The 26,418-nt window shown below is 43.1% G+C and overlaps 2 protein-coding genes across 11 annotated transcripts; one reads left to right on the top strand and one right to left on the bottom strand.

Annotated features, from left to right (window-relative positions):
- Window positions 1-568: 568 nt before the first annotated feature.
- On the bottom strand, window positions 569-12,637 carry LOC133508799 (uncharacterized). 2 transcript variants are annotated; one of them, XM_061835225.1, is made up of 11 exons: window positions 12,414-12,637; window positions 11,974-12,106; window positions 11,848-11,893; window positions 9,076-9,215; window positions 8,860-8,989; window positions 8,039-8,296; window positions 6,694-6,999; window positions 6,427-6,596; window positions 6,230-6,349; window positions 4,875-4,925; window positions 569-3,974 (listed from the first exon to the last, which is right to left on the bottom strand). In XM_061835225.1, exons 3-11 carry the CDS (start codon window positions 11,888-11,890, stop codon window positions 3,807-3,809), a joined length of 1,386 nt encoding a protein of 461 aa, XP_061691209.1. In that variant the 5' UTR covers window positions 11,891-11,893; window positions 11,974-12,106; window positions 12,414-12,637; the 3' UTR covers window positions 569-3,806. The 2 variants fall into 2 exon arrangements, with proteins under 2 accessions (XP_061691209.1, XP_061691208.1); XM_061835224.1 differs by lacking the exon at window positions 12,414-12,637 and having other exon boundaries at window positions 6,427-6,599; window positions 11,974-12,116.
- Window positions 12,638-14,351: 1,714 nt separating this feature from the next.
- On the top strand, window positions 14,352-26,356 carry LOC133508927 (uncharacterized). 9 transcript variants are annotated; one of them, XM_061835490.1, is made up of 12 exons: window positions 14,352-14,531; window positions 14,812-14,869; window positions 15,768-15,782; window positions 15,869-15,901; window positions 15,968-15,999; window positions 16,074-16,209; window positions 18,060-18,344; window positions 18,442-18,780; window positions 21,834-22,018; window positions 25,091-25,192; window positions 25,264-25,386; window positions 25,449-26,356. In XM_061835490.1, the coding sequence occupies exons 2-12, from the start codon at window positions 14,818-14,820 to the stop codon at window positions 25,668-25,670; spliced, it is 1,524 nt and encodes a 507-aa protein (XP_061691474.1). In that variant the 5' UTR covers window positions 14,352-14,531; window positions 14,812-14,817; the 3' UTR covers window positions 25,671-26,356. The 9 variants fall into 9 exon arrangements, with proteins under 9 accessions (XP_061691474.1, XP_061691475.1, XP_061691471.1 ...); XM_061835488.1 differs by lacking the exon at window positions 14,352-14,531 and adding an exon at window positions 14,545-14,679; XM_061835491.1 differs by lacking the exon at window positions 15,768-15,782.
- The last annotated feature ends 62 nt before the right edge of the window (window positions 26,357-26,418 follow it).

The following is a 26,418-nucleotide window of genomic DNA, read 5'->3' on the forward strand; positions in this document are numbered from 1 at the left end:
TTTTGGCTCTGATTAAAAATGTAAAAAGAATTAAGAACTGTGAACGGTTTCCAAACATGAGGTAGTATGTTCACTCTCAACTTAGGGTTGGGTGTTTCCTGTCCACGCAAGCTTTGCATTTGCAAGATTTGCATTTTTCAGCTTGCCAACGGAAGATCATGGCTTTTAAAAGGCTACCGTTCATAAAGTGATTATACATGCAAATGAATATAAAATGTGTTCACGAGTTTGTTGTAAATCTAGGCACAAGTATTGTTGATTTGGTTGAAGAACATTGGTCCTATGCATTGTAGGATTTTGCTGACTTCAATCGCTACATGTACTTGCATAAAGTACGCGCACACTTTACATTTGTTCCACAATAATACATTGAAACACACACACAAACAGCTGTTTTTTTTTTAAATGTTTCCAACCTGATATAAGTTTGAAAAATATCTGCAACAGTATTTTATAAAAGAAAAAGCATGCATAATCTTCAATCGTGAAAACAGATTCCACAGGCACACTTATTTATGTTAAAGGCATACTTTTTTTTTTTTTTTTTGCATTAAGTGCAGTGTTCCCCAAGTGCTGAGGTCAATTTGAAAGCCCCTTTTCAAAATGAGCTCAGCAGATGTGACCTGAGGCATCAGTAAAGTTAAAATGAACATTCCGACGGGAGCAACCGTTACGCCAACGTTATTACACGTTAAATCATATAGCTCATTTCAAAGTCACAGACACTTTTGACTACTGTATGTACACAAAGCAACAGCCAGGTAAGGTGGTGCTTCAAGGTCATATTTAGAATCGTACGACGTTTGAGACAATGGCAGAATGGCACATGACCAGAAAGAGCCAATCACAAGTGTTAGCTTTATAAGAGTAATTGATATGGAAGCGGGAGAAAACAAATCTGAGCTTCTGCAACTGTTTTTCAAATGTAACTAACACTGTAATCATTTGCAAAATCAACTGTAATTCAATCACATTTTCACAGTCATGCAAAAGATTACAATGTAATGACATCATTTCCTGAAAGTGTTCCCTCCCTACGACGCGGTTCACCTGGGGCGGCCTCACTGTTACATACACGTTATGTTAAGCTAGCAACTAAATTGTGCAAAGGTGTGGAAGCTTGTTTGTTGAAAATGAATCCTTGTCTGGTTTGAATACAGAGCAATCTCATTGGCATTTGGGATTGAGCCCTGTGACCCACAGCAATTGTAAACGCGATGTGACAATTGAAAACAATCTGACTAATTGTGTCCTGTGTAATTATGTAACCCCACTGCAGCCATGAAATGGGAAACTAGTGTTGAGCTCCTGATATGTAGACCAGTCGTGTCCTGGAAATCCCAGTAACTGATGATCCTATGCCGCAACCTGGTTTAGCTAGCCCGACATCCTTTTGGTTCCTTTTTGTCCATCTAGGGCAGGGGTTAGGAACCTTTACGACTGAGAGATCCATAAATGCCAAATATTTTAAAGTGTAATTTCAAAACTGCCATACAATATTTTAAAAACTAAATACAGGCATATTTGTGCATTTTTGTAAGACCAACACTTTTAGAGTACAAGTCTCTGAATTTGAAAATATTGTTAAGATGTTGCTAAGCAATGATGGCAAAAGAACTTCTTACTATGAATGCGACTTGTGGTGCTGCATGGTTTTGCTGATGGCTTTATAGTCCGTTTCGTTCATTATTAAAGGTCAAGTGTCATCCCTATAAACATGCTAAAATAGATATTGTAATGAAAAATACATATTACATTATTCACTTCAATGTCCATACGAAAAAGTCTATAAAAAAATAGCGCGTCATCCATGCGCAAAGTTGCGGAAGTGTCATTCGACGACATCCAAGTGGTTGCCATATTGGCTGCATCTACTGTCCATGATGTCACCCCGGACATTCGCTATTGAAAACACGTGGTGGGCCCTACTATGGGAGACGAACACGCCCCTTCTGACACGGAAGCTCTTTTCGAAGAAAACATCACACAACCAAGTGAAGTTACTGGGGCAATATTACCCTATTGTTTTGAGCCATAGTCAGATGATATGCGATCACAGCCAAACCGCCTCGCCGTCGGATCCACTTCCGCAGCGGAGATGAGCCACCGCTCGGCCTTCCCAGCCTTCTCGGCCAGGGTGGCTCATTTTCGCCGCCGAGGTGGCTTATCACGGCACCGAGTCGGGCTGCTTTACAGCATTGTCCTAGCATGCGGCTGAGTGCGCCATTGCCGGCAGCATTGTTCACAGCCGCCGCCATCTGCGAGCCCGACGAGGCAGCCTTCACCAGCAAGCCGACACGGCAGCCGTCTGACGTGCACATTGAGACATTTAGCACCAGTCATACGTATGCAGATCTTTTGTTACGTTATGAGACGGTCCGCCCCAAACTATTATTTTCTTTAGTAGCTGTATACGCACACCTACCTGTTGTTTTTCACAACGAACCGGGTCTCTTGGAAACTTATGAAGGGTAAATCCATCCTCCCAAGTGGTCGAGCAATATCCAGCAATGCAACAAGCCGGCATTTTGGCTAACACGAAGGAACAACGAGCTATCTTCCCGCAGGTAAAACGAATAGAAACAAACGAGTCCGCTTGAGGGCGGTATGTATGTCACTTCCTGCTTCTTCTTGAAAACAAATCCCTTGAGAGCATTTTCATGGCGGGAGTTACAAAAAGCTGTATACGTCAAAATCATGTTTTGTGGTGAAAAAAACTGATGGGTCCATACCGGCTGCTGTTTTTTCATTAATAACATTAATAACAAAAATCATCCATTTCATGACACTTGACCTTTAAGCTTCATGCAGGCGTTGATACTTCCATCTGTTAATTGTGAACGTAATTCAATTTGATCTGCCATCATGATGGTACGATGGGGAACAGTTCTTGCCAACAAATGTGTGTCTTTATGCGACATTGCCCAAATGTTTATTGGCAACCAAGTACGAATGCTTTGGCATACTCCCCGTCTGTGATTGGCTTTCCATTTCTCACAATTGCTAAAGCGCAATCCATTCCATTCACCTTGTTGGACTCTGGAAAGTAGCTCTTGACATTGCTTTCTTTCTGCTGCCCCTGCAGGATATTTTGATGCAAACGCAGCATGGCGCGTGGCACCATGGCGCTTTATACTTGAGTATTTCATCGTTGCAATTTTGTCATTATAGTTTAGACACACGGCAGAACCATCTCTCTCCACCAAGGCAAATTCCTCTGTCCACATTTGGTTGTTCCGACACGATCTGCGTTTCACCCTTCTTCACCTGCGCACATGGACTTCCTTATTGGACAGCAAACTACAGCTACCCTACTGGGACAAACTGTCACTGCCTCAGAAGTGTTGCCTACACGGCAGAAAAGACACCTAGTGTGTTGTTATGGAGGGCTCCGCGAGCCATATGCAACCATCAAAAGCGCCAGATATGGCTTGCGAGCCATAGGTTCCCAACACCTGATCTAGGGGCTACCGTAGTGTGTGCTAGTGTACAGGCAAAGAAATTCATTTTTGTACACAAAGTCATTCAATTTGTTTGTGGCATCATGCTTCAAGATGTATGTCTGAGAAGGGGAAGAATGCCCCTACCTTTTTTTCCTCTAAACTCTTACACCTTTAGCCACTTGTCCTATTCCATTTTGTTTCTCACCGCTCTCTAAGTTTCCATTAAACACAATATGCATATACTGACAAATGTATCACAAAACAAAATGGTTACTGATGAGTTAAAAAAGCCACATGCTGAACAAGTAACATTGCAATAGAGTGAATATTTTTGTGGCTGGTCTTGGTGGTTGCACGGCACCTTTAGAAATTGAGCTTATCGGAGGTGTAAACACTGGCCAAGTTGGATTCCGAGCTGAGCGGAAGGTCAGACGGAAAGTGCAGCCCTTTGAGCTCAAACCTGGGGCCGGGGTCCGAGGGGGTGCAGTCAAATGCCGGGGGCTGAGTGGCAGAAACGGCTGCCTGGGGAGCCTGAAAAACAGAAATGGACTTGGGAAGTAGAACACAAGGGAAGGACAGATCTTTGGCCACCTTTTAGATTTGTTCTCATCCTTTCATGGATTGTTATCCAGTCCAGTCCAGTCTTCTTGGTTATGTCACTCTTCTGCCATACCGTATTTCCTCCAATTGATGTTAACTCTTCTCACCATCTTGCATAGTACATTTAATGCCTTCAAAATTGTTGAACCCTTCTCTTGATTGATAACTTTGGACAATGAATTCCTTCACAGGATAATGAAGGACTATGCCAGGGGTCGCCAAGCTTTTCGACCGAGAGAGCCATAAAGGACAAATATTTCAATATGTAATTTCAAAAGAGCCATATATTATTTTAAAAACTAAGTACAGGTGTATTTGCGCATTTATGTAAGACCAACACTTTGAGAGTAGAATAGGTCTCTGAATTCTTTTAAATAACTTTGTTACACTGTTGCTCACCAATGATGACAAAAGTACTTCTTTCCATTAATGCGACAGCTAGTGCTGCACAGTTTTCCACTACACACAAATACATGTCTGTGTGACAACATACTGTAACTTGAAATTAAAACTTGGTAGTACTGTAGTGTTTACTCACTATATTGTGGTTCAACTATTGTGGATTTGGCGCATTGCAATTTTTTTTCCACTTACATATTGTGGATAATTTGCCGTAGTGTGGGATTTTGAGTGAATGCCTTAAATATAACTGGATGTTGATAAATGTGTGTGGAAGATTAATAAGTGCCTGGGGAGTTTTTTCCTCCAGATTTAAAATATGCCTAAAAATGTGATCGATACGTCACAGATCTCACCTGTGGTCCGGAACCTCATTAATGCAGAGTCAAGCACTACAATCAACAAATCTGTGTTTCTTGTGTGGCCGCGTACCTCAAAGTGCGTCGGGGTCGGATCCGGATGGATATCCACTCTGTTGTACGCCTGAGGGTGAAAAAACCTGTTAAGTCACTGCTGGTATAAATGTGATTTATATACGCTTACGTGCCACAACTATTCAACGAGATACAGTAGTCAAACTGTTTTCATAATGAAGTTAAAGGTAAAATCCAGTGGTTTGGATGAATAATGTATCCAATAGGTCATGTAATATGTACTCTACCTTGACAATGTGATGTCAAATCCTCTCTCATTTAATAGTGGTTTGAGAAGATTTTTATCGACAATTACGAATTTTCAGGGGCGCTGCCATTTTCGCGAGTCACATGACTTACATGGGCGGATGTGACGAGTACTTTGCCGTTCCAAACGCTGGATTACATGGGACATCATTTATGCCCAGTGCTGATTTCTCGGATTTATCCTAATTTGATGAAGAAATAGCAGTATCGGTTGATCGGGAAGACGGAGGAATACTTTCATACGGAGTGGCGGAGCCGTGAGCTCCTTCCGCCGAGCGGCAGAGCCGTGTGCTCGCTTCCTGCCGAGCCAGGAGCTCGCTCGGCTGGGGAGCGAGCTCAGGGCTCTGGCGCACAGCAGGGCGAGCTCACCAGACTCCGTGTCATTCCGCCCGAAGAACCATCCGAATAGTCAACATTATTTACAGCCACAGGTTCAAATCTGTACGGAAGTATCCCTCTGTCTTCCCGATCAACCGTGCATCTCATGGCTGTGCCGCTCACGGCTGTGTATGGAAGTATTCCTCTGTTTTCCTGATGAACTAATACTGCCATTTCTTCATCAGATGAGGATAAATCTGAGAAATCAGCGCTGGGCATAAATGGTGTCCCGTGTTATCGAGCCTTTGTTGCGGCACAGTACACGTCACATCCGCGCACGTAGGTCATGTGACTCGCGAAAATGGCAACGCCCCTGAAAATTTGTAACTGTTGATTAAAATCTCCTCAAAACACTATTAAATGAGAGAGGATTTAACATCAGATTGTCAAAATAGAGTACTATTGCATGACCTATTGGCTACATTGTTAATGCAAACCAATGGATTTCCCCTTTATTGTAAACAATACTGTAATGAGAAACACGTCAGTCAGCTGCAGTGGAGCACCACACCACTGCATTCTAAAAGCATAAGACTAAATATCCGTCTAACCATTTTCTACATCACTTAGACTCATTTGGGTAAGACGGAGCCTGGCCCAGGTGATTTTGGGTAAAAGCCGTCCTGCCGATCTGTCCAGGGTGTACTCTGCTTTAGCCCAAAGTCAGCTGGGGTAGGCTATAGCTCACATGTAGCACGAAACAGGGTAAAAAGTAGGAAAAGACATTACGGGTGGCCCGTAGGAGAAGGAGACGGAGCCGGGTGCATTGGATGATTGACTTGGCTGATATGAGTAAGATGCAGCAGGTGGCGCTGCAGAGGAACTTGGTCCTGTGGCTTGAGTTCCCTCCTGAAATTTGAAGGATTTGTTTGAGTTTTTTCTTGGAAGGTTTGTCATTCTGAGAGGTCATTTCAGGGAGCACCTACATGGTAATACAGTAGTTGCACAGGTCCTGGTGCTGCATCCTGACTCCTTTGAGGAGGACTTGTTTTGGACGGAGTCTTTTTACAACAGCATTTTCTGATGCAGCAACAGCAGATGGCCGCCACAGCAACAATGGCCACAAAAATGATTACATATACATATGTGGGGATAGCTACTGTAAAAGCAGAGAGAGTGGGACCGAGTCATAAATGTGCAATGCCATACCAAATTGAAAAATTTTCATTTATCTTAAATGTATGCTGTCTCACCCTCTTCTACCTCCACTATGGCCACAAAGCCCAAGTGTCCATCTTTGTCTCGGAACTCATAACGTCCAGAATCTTTTACCTTAACAGGATCAATTTCCACACCATCGTCCACCAAGGAAAGTCGCTGGTCAAAATTTGTCCTTGATGGGTAATTGGCTATTTCGTAAAAGCGTCCATGACCCATCACTTTTAAGGGATCCCCGTTGTCACTTTTCGGTATGAAGGTGATGTCCCACGGAGAAAATCTCACAGGGTAGCGCATGAAGAAGAGCGATTTCTCCTTGGGGTGATAGTTATTTGTGTACTCTGTGCGGGATGAAGAGCAAATTGTTTCATACAAGCCGGTGTTCAGTATACGGGACATTTTCACAAACATAATTTGATCAACAAATACTTTTGAAAATCAATTACGTTGACTCAACAACACTGTAATGTCTCGTGTGTCATGAATTTTTTTCACCCCCCCAACAAAAACTGTGGAAAATCAATAATACACATTATATATGCATATAGGGGGAAATGAAATAAAGTCACATTTTACGCATGTATGCCATCATCAAGAGATTATAAGAAATGTGTACAATTTTATTCCAATACGCCACCGTCACCTAGAGATTATGTAAAAGATGTAGCCTGCACCAATGGCTTTCAAACTGGGGGGGTGTTCTTGGGGCTACCAAGAACACTTTCCATTATTAAGTTACACCTTGCAGATTGAGCTAATTTTACTACAAAGCAAACAAGCCCACAGCATCCACTTAAATGACTGCAGAAAATAAAAATGTTGAATTTTAGCAGAAAAAAATGTTTAAGTTTTAGTTTATTCTTCCACACTTCCCACATCACATCTCACTTTTACAAAGAGCGAGAAAGTGTAATGCATCTACCTCAAAGCAAAACTAAATAACAGCAGGTCACTATTGCAACTCTGCTTTTTGCAAATGATGTGGTTCTGTTGGCTTCATCGAGCAGTCTTCTCTTAACTCTGGAGCGGTTCGCAGCAGAGTATGACGCAGATTTGTATTTAACGGATTTTGTGAGCCTTAAAAGGGACCTCGGCAACTACGCTTTGATGATTATGTCACGTTTATCTCATTTGTGTCCACACATCCCAGTAGTGTTCGGGTGAGAGGCAGGATACACCCTTAACTGGTCGCCAGCCAGTTGCAATTTACACTCACATTCACATCTAGGGACAATGTACTCTTCATGGAACCTCATGTATATTTTGGGAAAACTGAGAGGATGTTAGAGGAAACGACTACATCATCTGGTCATGTCTGCCAAAACCAGAACTAGTTAACATTTTACCAGGACATTTTGTGTATTTCCAACCCAAACTCACCTGTCACGATGATCTTTTTCCTCCACATCAAAGTGTAGTCTTTTGACCGCAGGTTGTAGTAGCCGCTGTCGTCCTGTGTGAGGTCCGACATGTCCCAGACATTTTCCTTCATGCGACTCGCGGATGCAACACTGCTGCGATTCCACAGCACTACTGTGTCCGAACCATGAAGCTTAGTGAATTCCAGGATTTCAGCAAGACTCGGAATATCAATGCGATACCTAGCATGGTAATACTTCTGCACCTCATCAGCACATTCTGGGAACAGACAGAAAAAAAAATGCTTAGTCTGCTTTAAATTACTAAGTGAAGTGGACCTCGACTATAGGGAAGGGATAGGGACGAAGCCAGCCGAGTATGTTAATTCATGCTAATGGGTTCATCTGAAGTTGGTTTGTTTTTGATGAAAAACTGAAAACAACTCACTTCAGTCACTCCAAAAAAATAAAACATGATGTAGATGCTTCATGACTGTCTCAATTTTATGTGCTTTGCCGCCATCTTGTTGCATCTATACGCAATAAACCATTTTGGTGGGGCAGGGGGTCAATTATTCGCAGCAGGGCTCAGTCTCGATCCCCCAGAATAGTGAAGGTTCCCCGTATTTTCCTTTTTACCAGTTCCAGTATCATATCAATATTTGATGTTTGGTTAATTTGCACATTTAAAAAAACTGCAAGGGGGGAAACAAAGCCGAAAGCTTGTACAGGATTCGGCTGCCTTTAGAAAATCATATAAAATCAAAATTACTGGATAGACGGTGCATGAAGATAAAAACCAAACTGTACCAATGTCAGCTCATCATTTTAAAATGATCTTACCTAAAACTTTCAGTGTGATGCGATCCATATACCAGCTACCAAGCGGAACTGAAAAATAGCCGTTATCTTTTTCTGTCACATGTTGCAAAGAAAGACTGGCAACATTAATTTTTAAACGTGGGTCTATCGCCTGCAACAGAGGTTTTGGAGGACATTTGAGCGTTTTTTTTTTTTTAAGTATTCATAGCAAGAGCCTCTCTAATATGAAAAGCCCACCTTGCCATTTTCATACACTAGCCTCCTGGCTTCGCCATTCTTTGGAGAGAAGTATAGCTTCCCTTTGAGTCTAGAGGGTGAGTAGTCCACAGGAAAGAGAAAAGTTTCACCATAGCACAGTTCATGTCTAGAACAGGAACCTGGAATTGAACACAAAGAGGGAAAAGATTTTGGAGCCTCCTGGCTCTACGCTGGCAATCTGTGTCCACCTTTTACACCATTTAAGCAGTAAAACATCCCACATGTGAGGATTTTCTTCATCCATTTTCTTTCACTGCTTATCCTCACAGGGATTGCTGGAGTGCTGGAGCCTATCCCAACTACCTTCGGACAGGAGGCGGGGTACACCTTGAACTGGTTGCCAGACAACCGTAGGGCACATCTTGCTTGTTATGCTACTCTGTTTGCTTTGGTGTGACAACTTAAGTTTTGATGTGACACTGTGAGTGTGTACAACATTGTCAATATTGACCTGCATACACTGTCACTGTAAGGGGGGGAAATGTACCTTTTTTTTCTACTTACATATGTAAATTGTCCTCACTGCTCGTGAGCACCATCATTTGGTATTTTACATACACGCTGGAATACTTGCATGCATGCTAACAGTGTAACCAGTGTATCCAGGTGTACCTCATTGGACTAGTCCCCATCAACATTTACAGATTTTGGAACTCAGTGTGATGTCACTGATGGTGTAGTGGTACCCACGCCTGACTGCGGTGCAAGCAATGTGGGTTCAATTCCAACTCAGTGGTGCTGTCGGCATATGCCCTGCGACTGACAGGTGACAGGTGAGTTCAGGGTGTAGTCTGCATTTTACAGGGATGAGAATGCCAAATGAGAAAAAAAGTCTGAAAAGTAGCCGGGGGTCTCGGGGCCGCAGCGGAAGCAAAGCGATTTTAGCAATTTGTTAGCCCCAAAAGCATTCATTTCAACACTGAATTTAACTATATTTGTGGAAAAAATGTCCCTTGTTTGGTGCTCTACCAGTACAGCAAAAATTTAAATATCAGTTTCATTTATTCAATGCTTGAATTATTCTACTTATTTGAAGCACATTACATATAAGAGTTTCACCATTTGCCAAACTTCAGAATGAATTTTCAATCTCTTTCACTGTTTAATATGGATACACCATTACATTTTCTTTTTGATATGCAGTCATTCATAGAATTAATATAGTGTAGAGATGAAGCACAAGTTTTTAGAACAATATGAATAAAAATTACCTTACCACTCGCTCGATCTTCATCCTTTTTTTTCTTACACTTTCGCCATCGTAAAACTTTGAACACAGCGTCGCTCAGTTCGCGCCATGTAAGTCCCACGCGCCATTACTTGGCTAACTTACAAGTTTTCAAGTGCGATTTCTGAGAACCGAGAACACATGTACATGGCAATGGTGAAACTCAATTAACCACTAACACGATTGGATCGTTATACTGTATAACTCTGTTGTCCAATCGAGTAATCTGCCGCAAACAAGTTTTAATGTTTATGTCGCAAAATGCAAATATTTACACTACCAAGCAAGTTAGAACGGCATATGATAGTCGTGCTTGTGCAAGCACTAAGATGAACTTGCAGCTCGGAGCCCACCACCGAGAGGCAGGCGCACGATGTCCCCCCCCCTCTCAAATTTTCACAACGGATTTGCATTTATCTCGAGAATGGTCATTTTGGTGTGAAAAAGTCGGAAATCCGCCGATTGGCGGAAAATTCTCAATTTTACTTAAATTCTCTGATTTTACCCAAAATTAGCTGGGATTAGGCTCCAGCATTCATGTGACCCTTGTGAGGATAAGTGGCTTGGAAAATGGATGGATGGAACTTGGTGTGCACATAAGGCATGCTATCCATTTTTTTAGACAATATCAGACTTTTAAGTGCACCTTTTGGTCTCAAAAATATGGTACATATATACAGGTGTTTTAATACTGTGCCGATTTTGGATTTTCGGTATTTGGGAGGGGGGGTTGAAGGAACATAATCCTCGCAATCCTCAGTGATGGTGTCAGGACCTGCCCTGCGACTGACTGGCGGACAGTTCAGCCTGTACCCCGCCTCCTGCCCGAAGACAGCTAAGATAGGCTCAAGCACTCCAGCGACCCTTGTGAGGTTAAGCGGCTTGGAAAGTGGATGGGTGTGCATGAGGTGACCGCGGACTAAATGCTGATCAATGATGTCATTGATTGGTTTGCCGAACTATGACATAAGAAAAACAATCGGAGAAAAAAAAAAGCCAATTATTAGCTGATCAAATTGGTGTAAAATCTACTTGGTAACTGCATTTGGGTCGTAGAATTCTTTCTCCCCGAGTATCTAAAGCGACTGGACCTTCGGATGAATTTTTCTGGTGAAGAAGTAGCATTTTCCCCCCACTACAGATACCTTCCAATGTATGACATTTTTGCGCAATAATAGGATGACTTTACCATACTAGCAGGAATACTGTTACAAGTGGGTGTTTGGGAACAGCATCCCTACTGTTATGGTCAAGTTAGTAAAGTACTAGTAGGGTCATGACGGCTACTAGTGCATAATAAATACGCAGTAGTGTTATTAGTGCAGCGCACTAGTTCACCAGAAAGTTTTCGTTGCAACTAAAAGGCCAAAAGTGGCACAAATGTTACAGGTACGCTAATTTGTTCTACAAGTGTGACCATAACGCGGACCAGTGCACAGACCTTAAGGTGAATATAAAAGATATGGAATAAACCCTCCACAGTGTAGCGTCCGTGTTGCTTGTGTATTTGAGCTTTTACTCACCGCAGTGGAAAAACCATAGAAGCGGAAGGAATGCGAGCAACATGACCTGGGCACAAACAACACGGCCATCGTGAACCCCAACAAAAGCGCACGCTACGACATACGATATTTTAAAAAGTTACTCACTCCAGCATTAATGGGCGTTGTCCCTCCCTTTAAACAAACCGAGTTCCAGCAAATTACACAACGTAAAGAACATGCAAACTGGGCGAGGCTTTTCTCTTACGTGGGCGTCAACACTGCGTAAGATCTGCGCACGCTGCACGTTGCCGTGTTTAGATAACACCGCGTTATACATGTAATACAAGAAAAACAACTATCATGAACTAATAATAAACTTATCAACATGAATCAAAACTATTTTTTTCTAAGAAAATAAACAAAAGAATTGAGTTTTAATGGAACGCCTTTTTAAACATGTTTTTAAAAATGGCTAAAAATAATGTCTGTTGAAGCCCGACAGGGCCAAATGCGCTATGAATAGACATATGTTGGAAAGAAGGAATGGCGCAAAACGAAAAACACACAACCGCATCAACAGCGAAAGAAAAACGCTGCAAGGTTACCCCAAAAAATGTTGGAATCGCAGAAAACAGCAAAAGAAAAATGCTGCGACGTGTGAAATAAATGCTGCAATCACACCCAAAAAATGGAAAATAAAAACGCTGTAAGTGCAATAAAAAGCAGAAATCACAAAACACAACTGCAGAAGAAAAACGCTGCAAACACTACAAAACACACAAATTCCAAAACAAGCTGCGAGCGATCCTGCGAGCTCCCGAGACCTAGCGAAAGTCACTCAATCCACGAGGGGGCGCGATTTTTCCGTATTGCAGCTCTCAGCTTAATACGAAGTCCATTCCACAATTGACCCCTCCGTACAGGGCACTTAACCACGCCTCCTGAAGTGACGTCACGCCACGTGCGCTCACGTAAGACAAACAGTAAAAATGGCAAATACAATACAATACATTCTGATTCACACGTAGCAATGTTATGCTAGCGGAGAACGTCTCATTCATTTATACGAGACGTGTATTAAAAATCAAATTTAGGGCATATCTTCGTGCAAACACCGTCTGGTTAAGCTTCTGGCCGCGAGCCAGCAAGAAATCGTTACGTTTGTGCAGTCCGATCATCGCTAAATATCGCTCAACAAAGAATAAGTGTGGCAATCGTTCGCACGTAGCAGTGTTATGCCAGCGGAGAACGTCTCATTCATTTTTACGAGACGTGTATTAAAAATCAAATTTAGGGCATATCTTCGCGCAAACACAGTCTGGTTAAGCTTCGGTCGCGAGCCAGCAAGAAATCAATACGTTTGTGCAGTCCGATCATCACTAAATATCGCTCAACAAAGAATAAGTGTGTCAATCGTTCACACGCAGCAGTGTTATGCTAGCGAAGAACTTCGAATTCATTTATACGAGACATGTATTGAAAATCAAAAATAGGGCATACCTTCGTGCAAACATATGTGTTCCGGTTGATACTAGATGGATTTAGTTGATGATGCGGTCTTCCACAAAGTTTGATCCATCGAAGGCATTTTTCGTACTGGGTCTTCGGTTTTGGAAAGGGTACGAATCGAACTCCACCAACTAGCCTTTCAGGATACCTGTCGTCACTATTACAAAGTCCGTGACTACAACTCTTAACCATATTTTTTGTTAAATAACCCAAATACGCGATAAAACGCTAACTAAACCTATACTGGACCATGCAATGTTGTCTGAGAAAATGGCAGGAGCGAAAAACGGGCTTTGGTCTATGCAGATCTCTGGCCTCTGATTGGTCAGTGACGCGGATTGCGCAATATCCACGGAGGGGTCAATTTTGAAAAACAACGGCGGTTCTCTGTGCGACTGGGTAGGACAGCCATCTCACAGTTTTGGGGACGCGGGTTCGAATCCGCTCGCGCCTTTATGGAGTTTGCATGTTCTCCCTGTGCCTGCGTGAGTACCTCCCCCATCCCCAAAACAGGCATTAATTGAAGCCTCAAAATGACCCATTCGTGTGAGTGCGAATGGTTGTCTGGATGTGCCATGCGATTGGCTGGCTGGGTACACTGCCCGCAGATAGCTGGCATAGGCTCAAAAGGTGTTCTATGAGAGAATAAGAATAAGTCACAGGAAAGAAAATGTTGTCACTATTAGATGAGCAAATTTCGATAGGATTGGATATTGTACTGTAATTTTATTTGATACGCATGAGAAAACATCGAATATGACTTCAAGTGAATTATTTGTTAGATAATAAGTTCAAACTGCTTGAGTAAAGTTCTTAAATGAGTGTTTAATCGAATCGTTTCTGTTCTTTGTGAATATGACGCCCGCGTCTCCTTTTTCGTCAATATTTTGCTTGTATCATGCTGACTCTCCCCCCTATTTACAATCAATCTTAATGTTGGCGCAAAGCCCTGCAGCGGAAGACTCCGCCGTTAGGAAGCGTGCAAAAGTCTGCGCAAGGAGCGTATCTATTTCTGCGGCTAAGGCCAACCTCACGGATTGTTCGCGGCGGTCGGCGTAAAAGCTGTCGAGAATACAGGAGACACGTCGGCATAAAGAGGAGGAAGACACTGCGCGTGCGCGCTGCGGGACAACATTTCGAACGCGTTTATCCCCATTCAATGTCCAACATTCCTGACCATATTCCTGTGGACTTATTTCTGGCGTGTCGTGCAGGTGGGTTCGGGCTGGTTCGGGTTAAAACTGTGATGACGTGTTGATCATCAATCAGTGATCAGAGGCAGGGATCGTTGGACTTATAGGTCGTCATCAGGCCGGCACGTCACTCAAGGCTCCTTTCGACATGTTTACCGCACCTAGCTCGGTGTGTGCACGTGTGCATGGACGATGGCGATTTGGCTGCTTGAGTGCAACAAGAGATGTGATTGTTTGCATTGCTGCCACCTGTGTGCAAAGATGCAACAACCTGCCCTTATTTTTTTGTCCCCCGTCATAGGAGAAGATGTCCCCCTGCGTCCTGTTCGCGATGCTCTGCAACCTCCCTCTCGCTCTGGGTGAGTGAGGTGTCTTTAATCCATTTTGGTACCACTTGCTGTCAGGATTCGCAGTTTTGGACAAGAACGATAGAAGGTGGCTATCAGGCTGTAAACCTGTTCACAATCCTGAAGGTCACACAGTCTTTCTAAGGATAAGTGGTTCCCACTTAGTGCCGTCAGAGATCCAATTAGGTGTGCGGCCAGTAATGCTTGTTTATTATTATTTATTTAGCACAAATAAGTATCATCTGTCTTTGCCAGCGAAGTGTACTCTATCGACACCAATATTTATCTAGTGTTTTGATGCACATTAACGTCAACCTTTTTCAAAAAATAATAATGATTTTCTGGACAATTGTTCAAAAAACTTCAGATTCCTTCCTTTGAAATGACTAACAGAACAAGACTCTGGCGCCGAGACTTCAAGAAATGGATGCTGTTTAAAGTGACTAGCAGTGCAATAATCTGGGACAATGTCAATTTTGCAAATGGCGCAGATACTTCTCAACCATGAGTGGCCAGTATTGGTCACCAACAGATATCTAAATAGTCCAGTGAGCGCACAAGTAGTGTGTAAATGGGCCCGACAGAGAAATGAGAACAATCTCGACAAATGTGGCGGCATGTTACAATTGAAGTGATAGCCACGAAAGGAATAAAGGCGCTAAGTACTTAGTTTCATAGGACAGGCTGCGCCGATACGTGCATTGGTTTTAGTCATGCTTCAAAAATCGGAACAACTGAAATGCTGACAAAGCTCGCCAAATTGTTCACTGTATTTGCACCTCAAACTTATTTAATGTCTTTAGAAACAAATTCCCAAATTCGCTTTACAGGCCGTCTTAACTTGTCAAAGGATCATTAATGAGACATGAGGGTGAATGAATGGTGAATAAACATCATTTTTACTTTACAGGTTGGGTCGTACTGGGTGAGCTATCAGAAACATTTCATCCTATTTTTCTCTCCGCGGAAATTGGGCCAAAATGTTCTTGACTTCCTTTTCCACTTTGGCAGGTGAAAGAGAAGAAGTCCAGATGGTTTGCGCTGGTAAGGAATTCAGTTTGCCCGTCTACTCTACGTCAAGGACCGTGACTTTTACTCCTAATGCTGCAGGACCGAGGCGCGTCCTCCTCGAGAAGACAGTTGTGAGCGCAAGAGTTTGTTGTAAATCCTTTCCGTTGTAATACGCGAAGATAACCAATCTATTTTCTTGATTTAGGTGAACGACCCTCGTTTTGAGTGGACAAAGGATAAAATGCTGCTTCTGAAAAATGTCACTCATGCGGACCAGGGTCTTTATTCTATCAAACTGTCTTCTGGATTCACCTATGAGACTGTTCGTCTGACGGTTTCAGGTTGGATGGTTTTCTCTGTTTTATCAAATCAACACCTATCAATTTTTGTTACAATGAGTTCCGACTTTTAAATTGAAACAGACAAAAACCTATACCTATAATTCCACTTTCCAAAGGGTTTGTCCTGTTTTTCTGTTAAGTATTGGTGCTCACCACTCTTCCAGTTTACTAGTACAGCATTGCCTTGAGATAATCAATGTGTTTATTGAATATGTTCGTAAATCAAAACACTCATCTCTCAAATCATCTTTCCCGCAACCCTCGTGAGGATAAGCGGCTTCGATAATGACATGACATATCATATATTAAATAGTTAGGGCGTCATAAATAATTTGCCGCAGCTCCTTCTGGTGTTTGTGACTTGGCCATTGGGGGCTGTATTACAGTCATGCAGACAAGAGTTTCTCTTGAGTGTATTTGAACCAGTTAACTGCAGTAATTTTATTCATTTTTCTAAAAGGTTCAATTATATGCCTGTATTGTTATACTGTCTGGCTACATTTGTTGTTGGACTGTGTTCATTAGCCCATCTGTGGCATTTCCCATTATCTGTTAACATTAGTGGACTTTATTGTAAATTAATGTGCTTGGTTTAAATACCCATGTAATTCTCCCTGTTTATTATTTCTGTATTCATATTATTTAGTATAACTTAATTTTGATTGTAGACCTCAATTGCCATTAAACAGTTTGAAGTTATTTTATTATTTTTTTTAAAGATATTGTTCACTATCTGCCAAACTGCTGCTTGTGTGGAGTTGCGTAGAGTTTACTGCCATGCAGTGCTTGTCTTAAATTTTTGGTTGTAAACCAAAGCAAAAATTATCAGAACTACAGCTCGTGTCAAAAAAAACTAAGTTGGGTCACTCGTACATGAAGGGACAGCCCCATGTTGCACTGAGGTCTGGAACTTTATTTAGACAAAATTAGTGATTTGCTGCCATTTTGTGTATTGAGAATTACAGTAACCCCTCATTTACTGCATGGGTTAGGTTCTGGGACCCCCCGTCCCCTGTCCCTACCCAAATAGGTGAACTCTGAAGAATCCACCACATTAAAAAAATATATTGTGATATTTTAAAGTAGTATGAACCTGCTTCTCTTTTGTTAACCACAATAAGTTAAAAACAGAATAATGCACAGTAGTACTGTACACATTGTATATTTTATTCAATGTAATGTTTTTTTTTCTTGTTTTTTTCCCCCACTGTTGTTTAGACTAGGAAGCAATTATATGATCACAAAAAATTTCGTCATATACTTAAAATCCAACAGCACACCAAATAATGCATGATGTGAACATGGAGAAAAAGCCACCACGGGCTAAATCTGCAATAGGAAAAGTCCCGATATAGTTATAGTGAGGGAACACAGAATAAACTTTTTTTTTTTTCTTTTTGGTGGGGGGAGAGCTCAATTATACACAGTTTTTCACTACCCCCTGGACTGCTACTAATAATGTTACTATAAATATTAAATTGACGCGGTCTATCTTGTAGCAAAATCCAAACTTTTTTAAGATGGAAAAAATGACGAAAAACACAAAATGAGTACAATTTAAAAGCATTTCAAAAACCATTTTACTGTGTTAATATGCGAGAAAATGAGTGTGAAGATATATTGAGTTTTGAAGACAAATAAACCCATTTTACAGGATTTGAAACGAACAGATGAGAGAACCTCAGTGCATAATGGTGACACTCTCTCTTCACATGAAGCTTGAACCACAGGTTTTGGGTCTTCTCTCAAACCAAAGACTGGCAGCACCAAATAACAACAGTACCAGTGTCATTGGGATGCATTTTTGACAGAACACAATCACTGTTCTGATTGTCCTTTTCCTACCTCAGAGTGCATCAAGTCCTACTACAGAAACTATGGGGAAAACTTTGAGCGCAATATCCCCGAAAATGGCTTCGTGCTAGAGTTTGCTCCCCGAGGTGCTCCAGCCGAGGCAATGCCAATAGTCCTGTGGAACCGAACCGATCCTGATACTGGCGTTGTGGGTCGTGGCCGGCTGCTGCGAGACGGGAGGATCTGGGTGGCAGACAGAGTCACGCAAGCCGACCAAGGCAACTACACAGTGAGAGACGCTGAGGGCAAAGTGTTGTCTCGCAGCACACTCACAGTCCGTGGTGAGAGACATAAGAGTCACATCTTGATTGTTTAACAACACTGTCATGTTTTTAATTTTTTCATTCTCTTGTATTAATTCCTTGTACACGGTTGCAGGACACACTTTCAATGTGACCCGCTTCACCAAAGAGTCCCTGAACCTCCCCCTCTTCCTCCCTGTCCCACGTGCTTACCTTATCTTCACCCCCACCCGACACCCCGACGAACCCTCCTTGGGCCCTTTCGACTCCAAGCCCCCGCGCAGTCCCGTGCAGTTAATGCGCGAGGGCCACATCACGGACCACGACATGCGGTACAGGGGCCTGGTCTCCGTGGGCAGGAATGGGTCCACGAACGAAGTGGTCATAGCAAGGTTGACCTCGAGGCACGACGGAGTCTATGAGATCAGAGACATTAATGGAAATCTGGTGTCGTCCACCTTGTTGCAGGTGATTGGTGAGTAACAAGCTTGACACACAATTCCTCCCCAATTCCTCCAATCAATAGATGGATCGCACTGGTAAAAAAAAAAAAAAAAAGTACCAAAATTAACAATGTCCAAAAAGCAAAATTCAAGGTAACAAAAAAAAACAAGAGGGATAAGCTCACCAATACCAAAAACATTACATCAGACCTACAGTGCTGTGAAAAATAATTTCCCCCTCCTGATTTCTATTATTTTTTTTGGGGGGGGCATATAAGACAAAGGTTTCAAATCATCAAAACAATTTTAATATCACTCAGAGACAACCCAAGGAAATACAAAACACAGTTTTCAAATGACAATTACATTTATTAAGGCATTAAAAAAGAATCCAAACCTTTCAGACCCTCTGTTAAAATGCATTTGCCCCCCCCCCCCCCGCCCCCCAATTGAAAGGCTAAGTCTGGAAAATGTTACAGAGCCATTTACAAGGCTTTGAGGCTCCAGCGAACAACTGTCAGAGCCAATATACACAAATTGACAAAAGTGACACCAGTAGCAAACCTTCCCAGGAGTAGACCAATTCAAATTATTCCAAGAGTGTGACAACAACTCATCCAGGAGGTCACAAAAGAACTTCTAGCAACATCTAAAGACCTGCAGGCTTTGCTGGCCTCAGTTAAAGTGGGACTGTAATCCCTATAAACGTTCTAAAATAGATATTGTAATGAAAAATACATATAACAGTACTCACTTCAATGTCTATATGAAAAAAAAAGTGAGCGGAGAGCGCGTCATCCATGCACAAAGTTGCGAAATTTAGTGTCCCTTGACATCCAAGTGGTCGCCATATTAGTCGCGTCCTCTGTCCTTGACGTCATCGTCACTTCTGCCGTTTAAAACGCGCAGTGCCTGCGACTATGGAAGCTGAACAACAGATATTCGGATTTTTCCGATGCCCCTTCGGACACCGAAGCTCTTTTCGAAAAGGACAAACCCACAGAACCGAGTGAAGTTACCGGGGGAATATTACACTGTTGTTTCGAGCCCTCAGGGCAATATTGCACTATTGTTTCCAGCCATATTCAGATGATATCCGATCCACTTCCGCGGTGGAGATGAGCCATCGCGGCTCATCGCAGCCGGCCGGTGTGGTTTATGACAGAGCTGAGCGGTGCTGCTTTAGGAGGGTGCTCACAGACGCCGCAGTACTGAGAAACACAGTCGAGCCGGGGCGCTTTATGCGCGCACGCGACTGAGTAATGTATTCTCGGCTGGGTTCTTCAGAACCGCCCCCGTCGCAAAGCCCGACGCGCAGCCTTCGCAGAAAATGTGACCACCGAAGTGGTGCCTCAGCTGGTGTGGCTAATTTTTTTATTTAAGGAGGAGGTGGAGCCGAGCTATGCTGCTTTTAGGGGTATGTTCAAAGTCGCCGCAGTACGCAATGAACACTATCGAGACGAGGCTGAATGAGACATTGTTGGCTGGACGACGCGCACATCGACACATTTCATACACTGATCTTTTGCTACGTTATGAGAGAGACCGATTACATGGTCCGCCCCAAACTATTTTTTTTTTTATAGCTGCCTACCTGTCATTTGGAACACACGAAGATCTCGTCCTCTGCACCCGTGCAATCCATTTTTCACAACGAACAGTGTCTCTTTCAAACTTATGAAGGGTAATTCCATTTTCCCAAGTGTTCAAGCAATGTCCAGCAATGCAATGAGCCGGTATTTTGGCTAACACGAAGGAACAACGAACTACCTTCCCGGAGGTAAAACTAATGGAAACAAACGAGTCCACGAGGGGACGCCGCTGTCCTTGACGTCACTTCCTGCTTCTTCTCGAATACAAATCCCTGAGAGGATTTTCATGGCAGGAGTTACAAAAAGCTGTATACGTCAAAATCATGTTTTGTGGTGAAAAAACACATGGGACCATATTTTCTGTGGGTTTTTCATTAATAATATACCAAAAATCATCCATTTCATGACAGGCCCACTTTAAGTTCAGTGTTCATGGCTCTACCGTAAAAAAAAAAAAGACACTGGTCAAAAATGGCATTCATGAGAGAGTACCCAGGCAAAAATGTCTCACATTTGCCAAACAACATCTGGATGATCCTCGAGACTTTTGGAGAAACCTTTTGTGGACTAATGAATCAAAAATTGAACTTTTTGGAAGGTGTGCGCCCTGTTACATCTGGCGTTCTAATGTCACAGTATTTGATAAAAAAGAACATGCCAACAGTGAAGCATGGTGGTGGCAGTGTGATGGTCTGGGGCTGCTTTGCTTTCTCAGGACCAGGACAACTTGCTGTGATTGATGGAACAATGAATTCTCCTGTGTACCAAAAAATCCTGAAAGAGAACATCTGGCCATCAGTTCGTGCCCTCAAACTCAAGCGATCTTGGATCATGCAGCAGGACAAACATCCGAAACACACCAGCAACGCCACCTCTGAATGGGTCCCAAAAAAAGTGACCAACTCAAATTTAAATCCAATATAGAAGCTGTGGTGTGACCTTGAACGGCCAGTTCATGCTAGAAAACCCTTCAATATGGCAGAGTTGAAACACTTTTGTAAAGAAGATTGGTACAAAATTCCTCCAGAGCGATGTGGAGAAACCCATCATCAATTATCGCAAACACTTGATTTCAGTTGTGTGTGATAGAAGGAGTGAAAGGGAAAAAAAGCCGATAATTTGCAAAACAACCATTTGAGCAAAAAGCATGGTTAGGGAATATCCTTTGGGATGGGTGAGCCCAAGGCTTAAGTTAAAAACAAAACAGGGACCAAAACTTTGGGTGGGAGGTCACACCAGACGTGATTTCTACAAAACACAACAGACGGAGGCGTGAAACAGAAGGAAACAAGCAATCATAACAAGGTTAAAATTAGGACATAGAGATCCAAATGGGACAATACGTTTCATTGGTAAACAAATTTATATGGATGTGGGGTGTGGAGAGTGTTGAACGTTAAGGAGAGAGGGATGAGTAGAAGAGAGGTTCCAGTAAGAGATTTTACCCCGCCTGTGCCTTCTGCCAACACTCTCGTGTCTCTTAATTGCTCTAGAAAGGGGGGGCAGGTGGCGAGCACTTCTCAAGTCCATCACTGTCCCTTCCGGGATGTTTGTGTCGCTGGCCGGTTTCATCCTGTTCATGAAGCGCTACCCCAACTGCAGCCTGTCGCAGATCATCGCCTGCCTCAGAACGAACCGCACACCCCAAGCCCAGCAGCCCCCGAGGGTCAACATCCAGGTGAGCGCATCAGGAGCCCCACGACGGTCCTTTTGCTCACAAGAGTTAGATTTCTTTTATTCCAGTGCATAACTACAGAGGGGCCGCGTATTTGTCAAGACAATTCGATTCAATTGACCCCTCCGTGGATGTTGCACAATCCGCGTCACTGACCAATCAGGCCAGAGATCTGCATAATCTCGGACTCAAATCTCAGACAACGCTGGCTGGATGGTCCAGTATAGCTTCTGTTGGCGTTTTATCGCGTATTTTGGTTCTTTAACAATAGATATGGTTAAGAGGTGTAGTCACAGACTTTATAATAATGACGACAGGTATCCTGAAAGGCTAGTTGGTGGAGTTCAATTCGTACCCTTTCCAAAACCGAAGACCCAGTACGAAAAATGTCTTTGATGGATCAAACTTTGTGTAAGACCGCATCATCAACTGAATCCATCTAAAATCAACCGGAACAGAAGACCGAGTACGAAAAATGTCTTTGATGGATAAAACTTTGTGGAAGACCGCATGATCAACTGAATCCATCAACCAGACCAGATATGTTTGCACGAAGGTAAACCCTAAATTTGATTTTCAATACATGTCTCATTTAAATGAATTAGCAGTTCTTCGCTTGCATAATATAGCTACGTGTGAATGATTGACACACTTGATCTGTGTTGAGCGATATTTTGCGATGATCTGACTGCACAAACGTGTCCCATTGTTCGCGGCTAATTAGCTAAGCTAAACCGGACTAGCAGTCCTAAAAGCCTTCGACGTTCACCGAGACACCAAGACTGAAGGAAGGATGTTTGAGGACACTATAAAGTAGTGATTGTCGTACTCGGTCGGGACTTGCGTAGGTTCGGCACTAATTCAAGAATAATTATTGAGGGGAGCGCGTGACGTTACACAAAGAAAACGAGAGAAACAACTCATAAATCAAGTCTTGCCTTCTTTTCCTTCATACGGCGGTTCACAAATGGCTATACAGATACACATACAGATTCTGCACACAAGTGTGATAGGTAACACGAAAATAGGAAACTGTCAATGACGAATTCGTCTTTGGGTTATAATATATTATTATGTGGCTTCTCGGTCTTCTGACTGCGGAAAGATCTCGCGCTAAAATCAATGGTTTCTCCATCGATATGCATGTAAATACCATTGAAATATTCTCACTGAAATACTTGAACCCTGCTGTCTGCTTTTCAACGATATTTCACTGTTAGCTAAGAATGTGTGTGAGGAATCAGCCGGTAAATCGGATAGTTTCGCTCTATTCCTTTCTTGCTGCGCCGATATTTTTCCTAATTGTTTGTCTGACGTCAGCGCACGTGGTGTGACGACCCTTCAGGAGGCGTGGTTAGGTGCCCTGTACGGAGGGGTCAATTTTTGTGCAAATCCAAATGTTTTTTTTCTCATTTTTTTTATGATCAATCCTAAAATCAAAATGTACAGATAGTACAGAGTTTGCTTCAGGGCATCTATAAATGACAGTATTGTGCACCAGCAAAGTGACTCATGTCTGAAGTAATCAGTCCACGGTGACTTGTCATCCACACACATTAAAGGTCAAGTGTCATCCCTATAAACATTCTAAAGTAGATATTGTAATGAAAAATACATATAATATTCACTTCAATGTTTATACGAAGAAAAATAAATATGAGCGGAGAGCGCGTCATCCATGCGCAAAGTTGCAGAAGTGTCATTCGACATCGAAGTGGTCGCCATATTGGCTGCATCTCCTGTCCGTGACGTCACCCTGGACATTCGCCATTGAAAACACGCCATGGCTTCTACTGTGGGAGACAAATATGCCCCTTCTGACACGGAAGCTCTTTTCGAAGAAGAAAACATCTCACAACTGAGTGAGGTTACGGGGGCAATATTACCCTGTTGTTTTGAGCCATATTTAGATGGTATGCGATCACGACGGGCAAACCACCCCCCCGTCCGATCTTCTTACGCGGTGGAGATGGGCCATCGCTGCCCGGCGCCGCGACGAGCCACCCCGGCCGACAAGGCCGGCGGCTGGCTCAGCCAGCTCGGCCTTGTCGACGAGGCCGAGCCAGGGTGTCTCATTTTCGGTGTCAAGGTGGCTTATCATGACGCCGAGCCGGGCCTCTTTACGGAGTTGTTCATAGCCGCCGCCGTCTGCAATAAACAACAGCGCCGAGCCTGGGCACTTTATGGCGTTGTCATCGCGCGCGGCTGAGTGTGCCATTGTCGGCAGCATTGTTCAGAGCCGCCATCGTCCGTGAGCCCGACGCGGCGCCTTGGCCGGCGTGGCTCATTTTCAGCACCGAGGTGGCTTATCACAGTGCCGAGCCGGGCTGCTTTACGGCGTCGTCGCACACGGCTGAGTGCGCCATTGTCGGGACCGTTGTTCATAGACGCTGCCGTCTGAGAGCCGACGCAGCAGCCTTCACCTGCAAGCCCGACACGGAAGCCGTCCAACGTGCACATCGACACATTTAGCACGCCTGTCATACGTACGCGGATCTTTTGTTACGTTATGAGAGACGTGGTCCGCCCCAAACTATTATTTTTTTAGTAGCTGTATACACACCTATCTGTCATTTGGAACCCACAAAGCTGTCGTCCTTTGCACCCGTGCAATCAATTTTTCATGATGAACCACGTCTCTTGCAAACTTTTGAAAGGTAAAACCATCCTGGAGAGTGTTCGAGCAATATCCAGCAATGCAACAAGCCGGCATTTTGGCTAACACAAAGGAACAACGAGCTAGCTTCCCGCAGGTAAAATTAAATGAAACAAACCAGTCCGCAGGAGGGCGCTCCTCCCCCGTACGTCACTTCCTGCTTCTCGAAAGAATTCCCTCGAGAGGATTTTCATGGTGGGAGTTACAAAAAGCCATATGCGTCAAAATCATGTATTGTGAAAAAAGGCTGTACCGGCTGCCATTTTTTCATTAATAACATACTAAAAATCATTTCACAACACTTGACCTTTAAAGAACAATAACAATTTGAGGCTATGTTACAAATCAATTGTAATTATTTAAAGTGATTTTTCACGTACATAACACAGCCGCATGACTGTCAATTCTTGTTGATTTAGAACTACAGCCAGCCAAGCCCTCAGCCTGCAGGCTACTACAATCACGGCCAGCAGCAGGGGACGCCGAGAAAATGGACTCCAAGAGCCAGTCCGGTTCATACAGTACGACAGAACACACCAAGCTTTTCATATGCGAGATACTCGTATTTATTTGCTGCTGTTTGTATTTCCAGGGTTACACTCCCGTTATGGTTGCAACTCCATCTCGGCTCACTCCTGTTCATGCGAGGGCTGAAAATTTTGAAGGACAAAGTTCACCTTCGCTGAGCTCCCTCTGCCGCAATGCAACTGCTGAGGTACGAGATGCTTGTGTAGAAAAGCCAATTATTTTTTATTAAATCACTTGTTTCATTCTTAGCAGGAAATGCTTAATGAGGAAGAGAGGAGGATTTCCTTTCCGGTGGCTGGAGCATCCGATTGCCTGCAGTCTTCTGAGGGTTGCGTTCAATTCCAGATCAATAAGGAACCAGTTCGAGACAGGCAGAGCAACACGAATGGGTTTTATTCTGCACTACCGCTGGACACTGATACGTCGGATGCCTGCAGCGTTTACACTTCTGAGAAGCTGAACTTCTTATAGTGGATGGAGTGGTGGCAGAGAAAGCATGTGGACAAAGTTGGAGAGAAGAAACAACTCACGTGTGCCTTTATTGTGCCTGAAGCCTAAATTGTACTTCCAGTGATTTTGACATCCCATCCATGCATGTCATGATTGTCAGTGTAATGGTATTTTTGAAGCATGAGCTGAATATTATCCTTTCTGCTTCATACATTTATTCACTCTGACTGTGCTGGACATTGTGAAGTCTCTGCTGTCCTCAGATGCTACCTACCTCCAGACCCTCAGGACCACCGTGATATGCACTGTATATATTTGCTGAAACTGTTTGCGTGTGCGCCCAGTGAACTTTCTGCATATGTAGGATTTTCAGTAGAAATGTGTCTATTTGATACTGTATAAGCGATTGCAAAAGGGAATATTAACTTATTGTACTAATACCGTAAAGGAATTTATTCTTGTCCTCATGTTTATCTCTTAAATTATCATATCTGTGGTGTTAAATCGTTTTACCATAACTCCCGAAGCACCGTACAACTTTAACATGATGTAAAAAGTTCCAGCAAGTGTTGCAACGACTTGTGAACCTTGTCAAGAGCGAAATGTCGACCAGCAAATTCCTCCAAGTGACAAAACTCTGAACGTCATATTTTTTCATTGTGAAAAAATGTACCATTCCTTTTGAAATAAATTTATCGCTTATCAGATTCCAATCTGATCATTTTGGCCAGTACAATGAGACGTTCTTGCATTACAATGAGAAGTGCTT

The sequence above is a fragment of the Syngnathoides biaculeatus genome, chromosome 11 (assembly GCF_019802595.1).
Source record: "Syngnathoides biaculeatus isolate LvHL_M chromosome 11, ASM1980259v1, whole genome shotgun sequence".
Lineage (NCBI taxonomy): Eukaryota > Metazoa > Chordata > Actinopteri > Syngnathiformes > Syngnathidae > Syngnathoides > Syngnathoides biaculeatus.

Excerpts from the sequence above, each read along its gene's own strand:
- LOC133508799 (XM_061835224.1), bottom strand. The coding sequence starts at position 11,890 with ATGTTGCTCGCATTCCTTCCGCTTCTATGGTTTTTCCACTGCG. Across the intron at positions 6,600-6,693 it reads CATAGTGGAGGTAGAAGAGG|TAGCTATCCCCACATATGTA; the intron begins GTGAGACAGCAT and ends CTGCTTTTACAG. Across the intron at positions 4,926-6,229 it reads CCTTCTCCTACGGGCCACCC|GCGTACAACAGAGTGGATAT; the intron begins GTAATGTCTTTT and ends TTTCACCCTCAG.
- LOC133508927 (XM_061835483.1), top strand. The coding sequence starts at position 14,659 with ATGTTTACCGCACCTAGCTCG. Across the intron at positions 18,781-21,833 it reads CACCTTGTTGCAGGTGATTG|AAAGGGGGGGCAGGTGGCGA; the intron begins GTGAGTAACAAG and ends TAATTGCTCTAG. Across the intron at positions 22,019-25,090 it reads CCCCGAGGGTCAACATCCAG|AACTACAGCCAGCCAAGCCC; the intron begins GTGAGCGCATCA and ends TTGTTGATTTAG.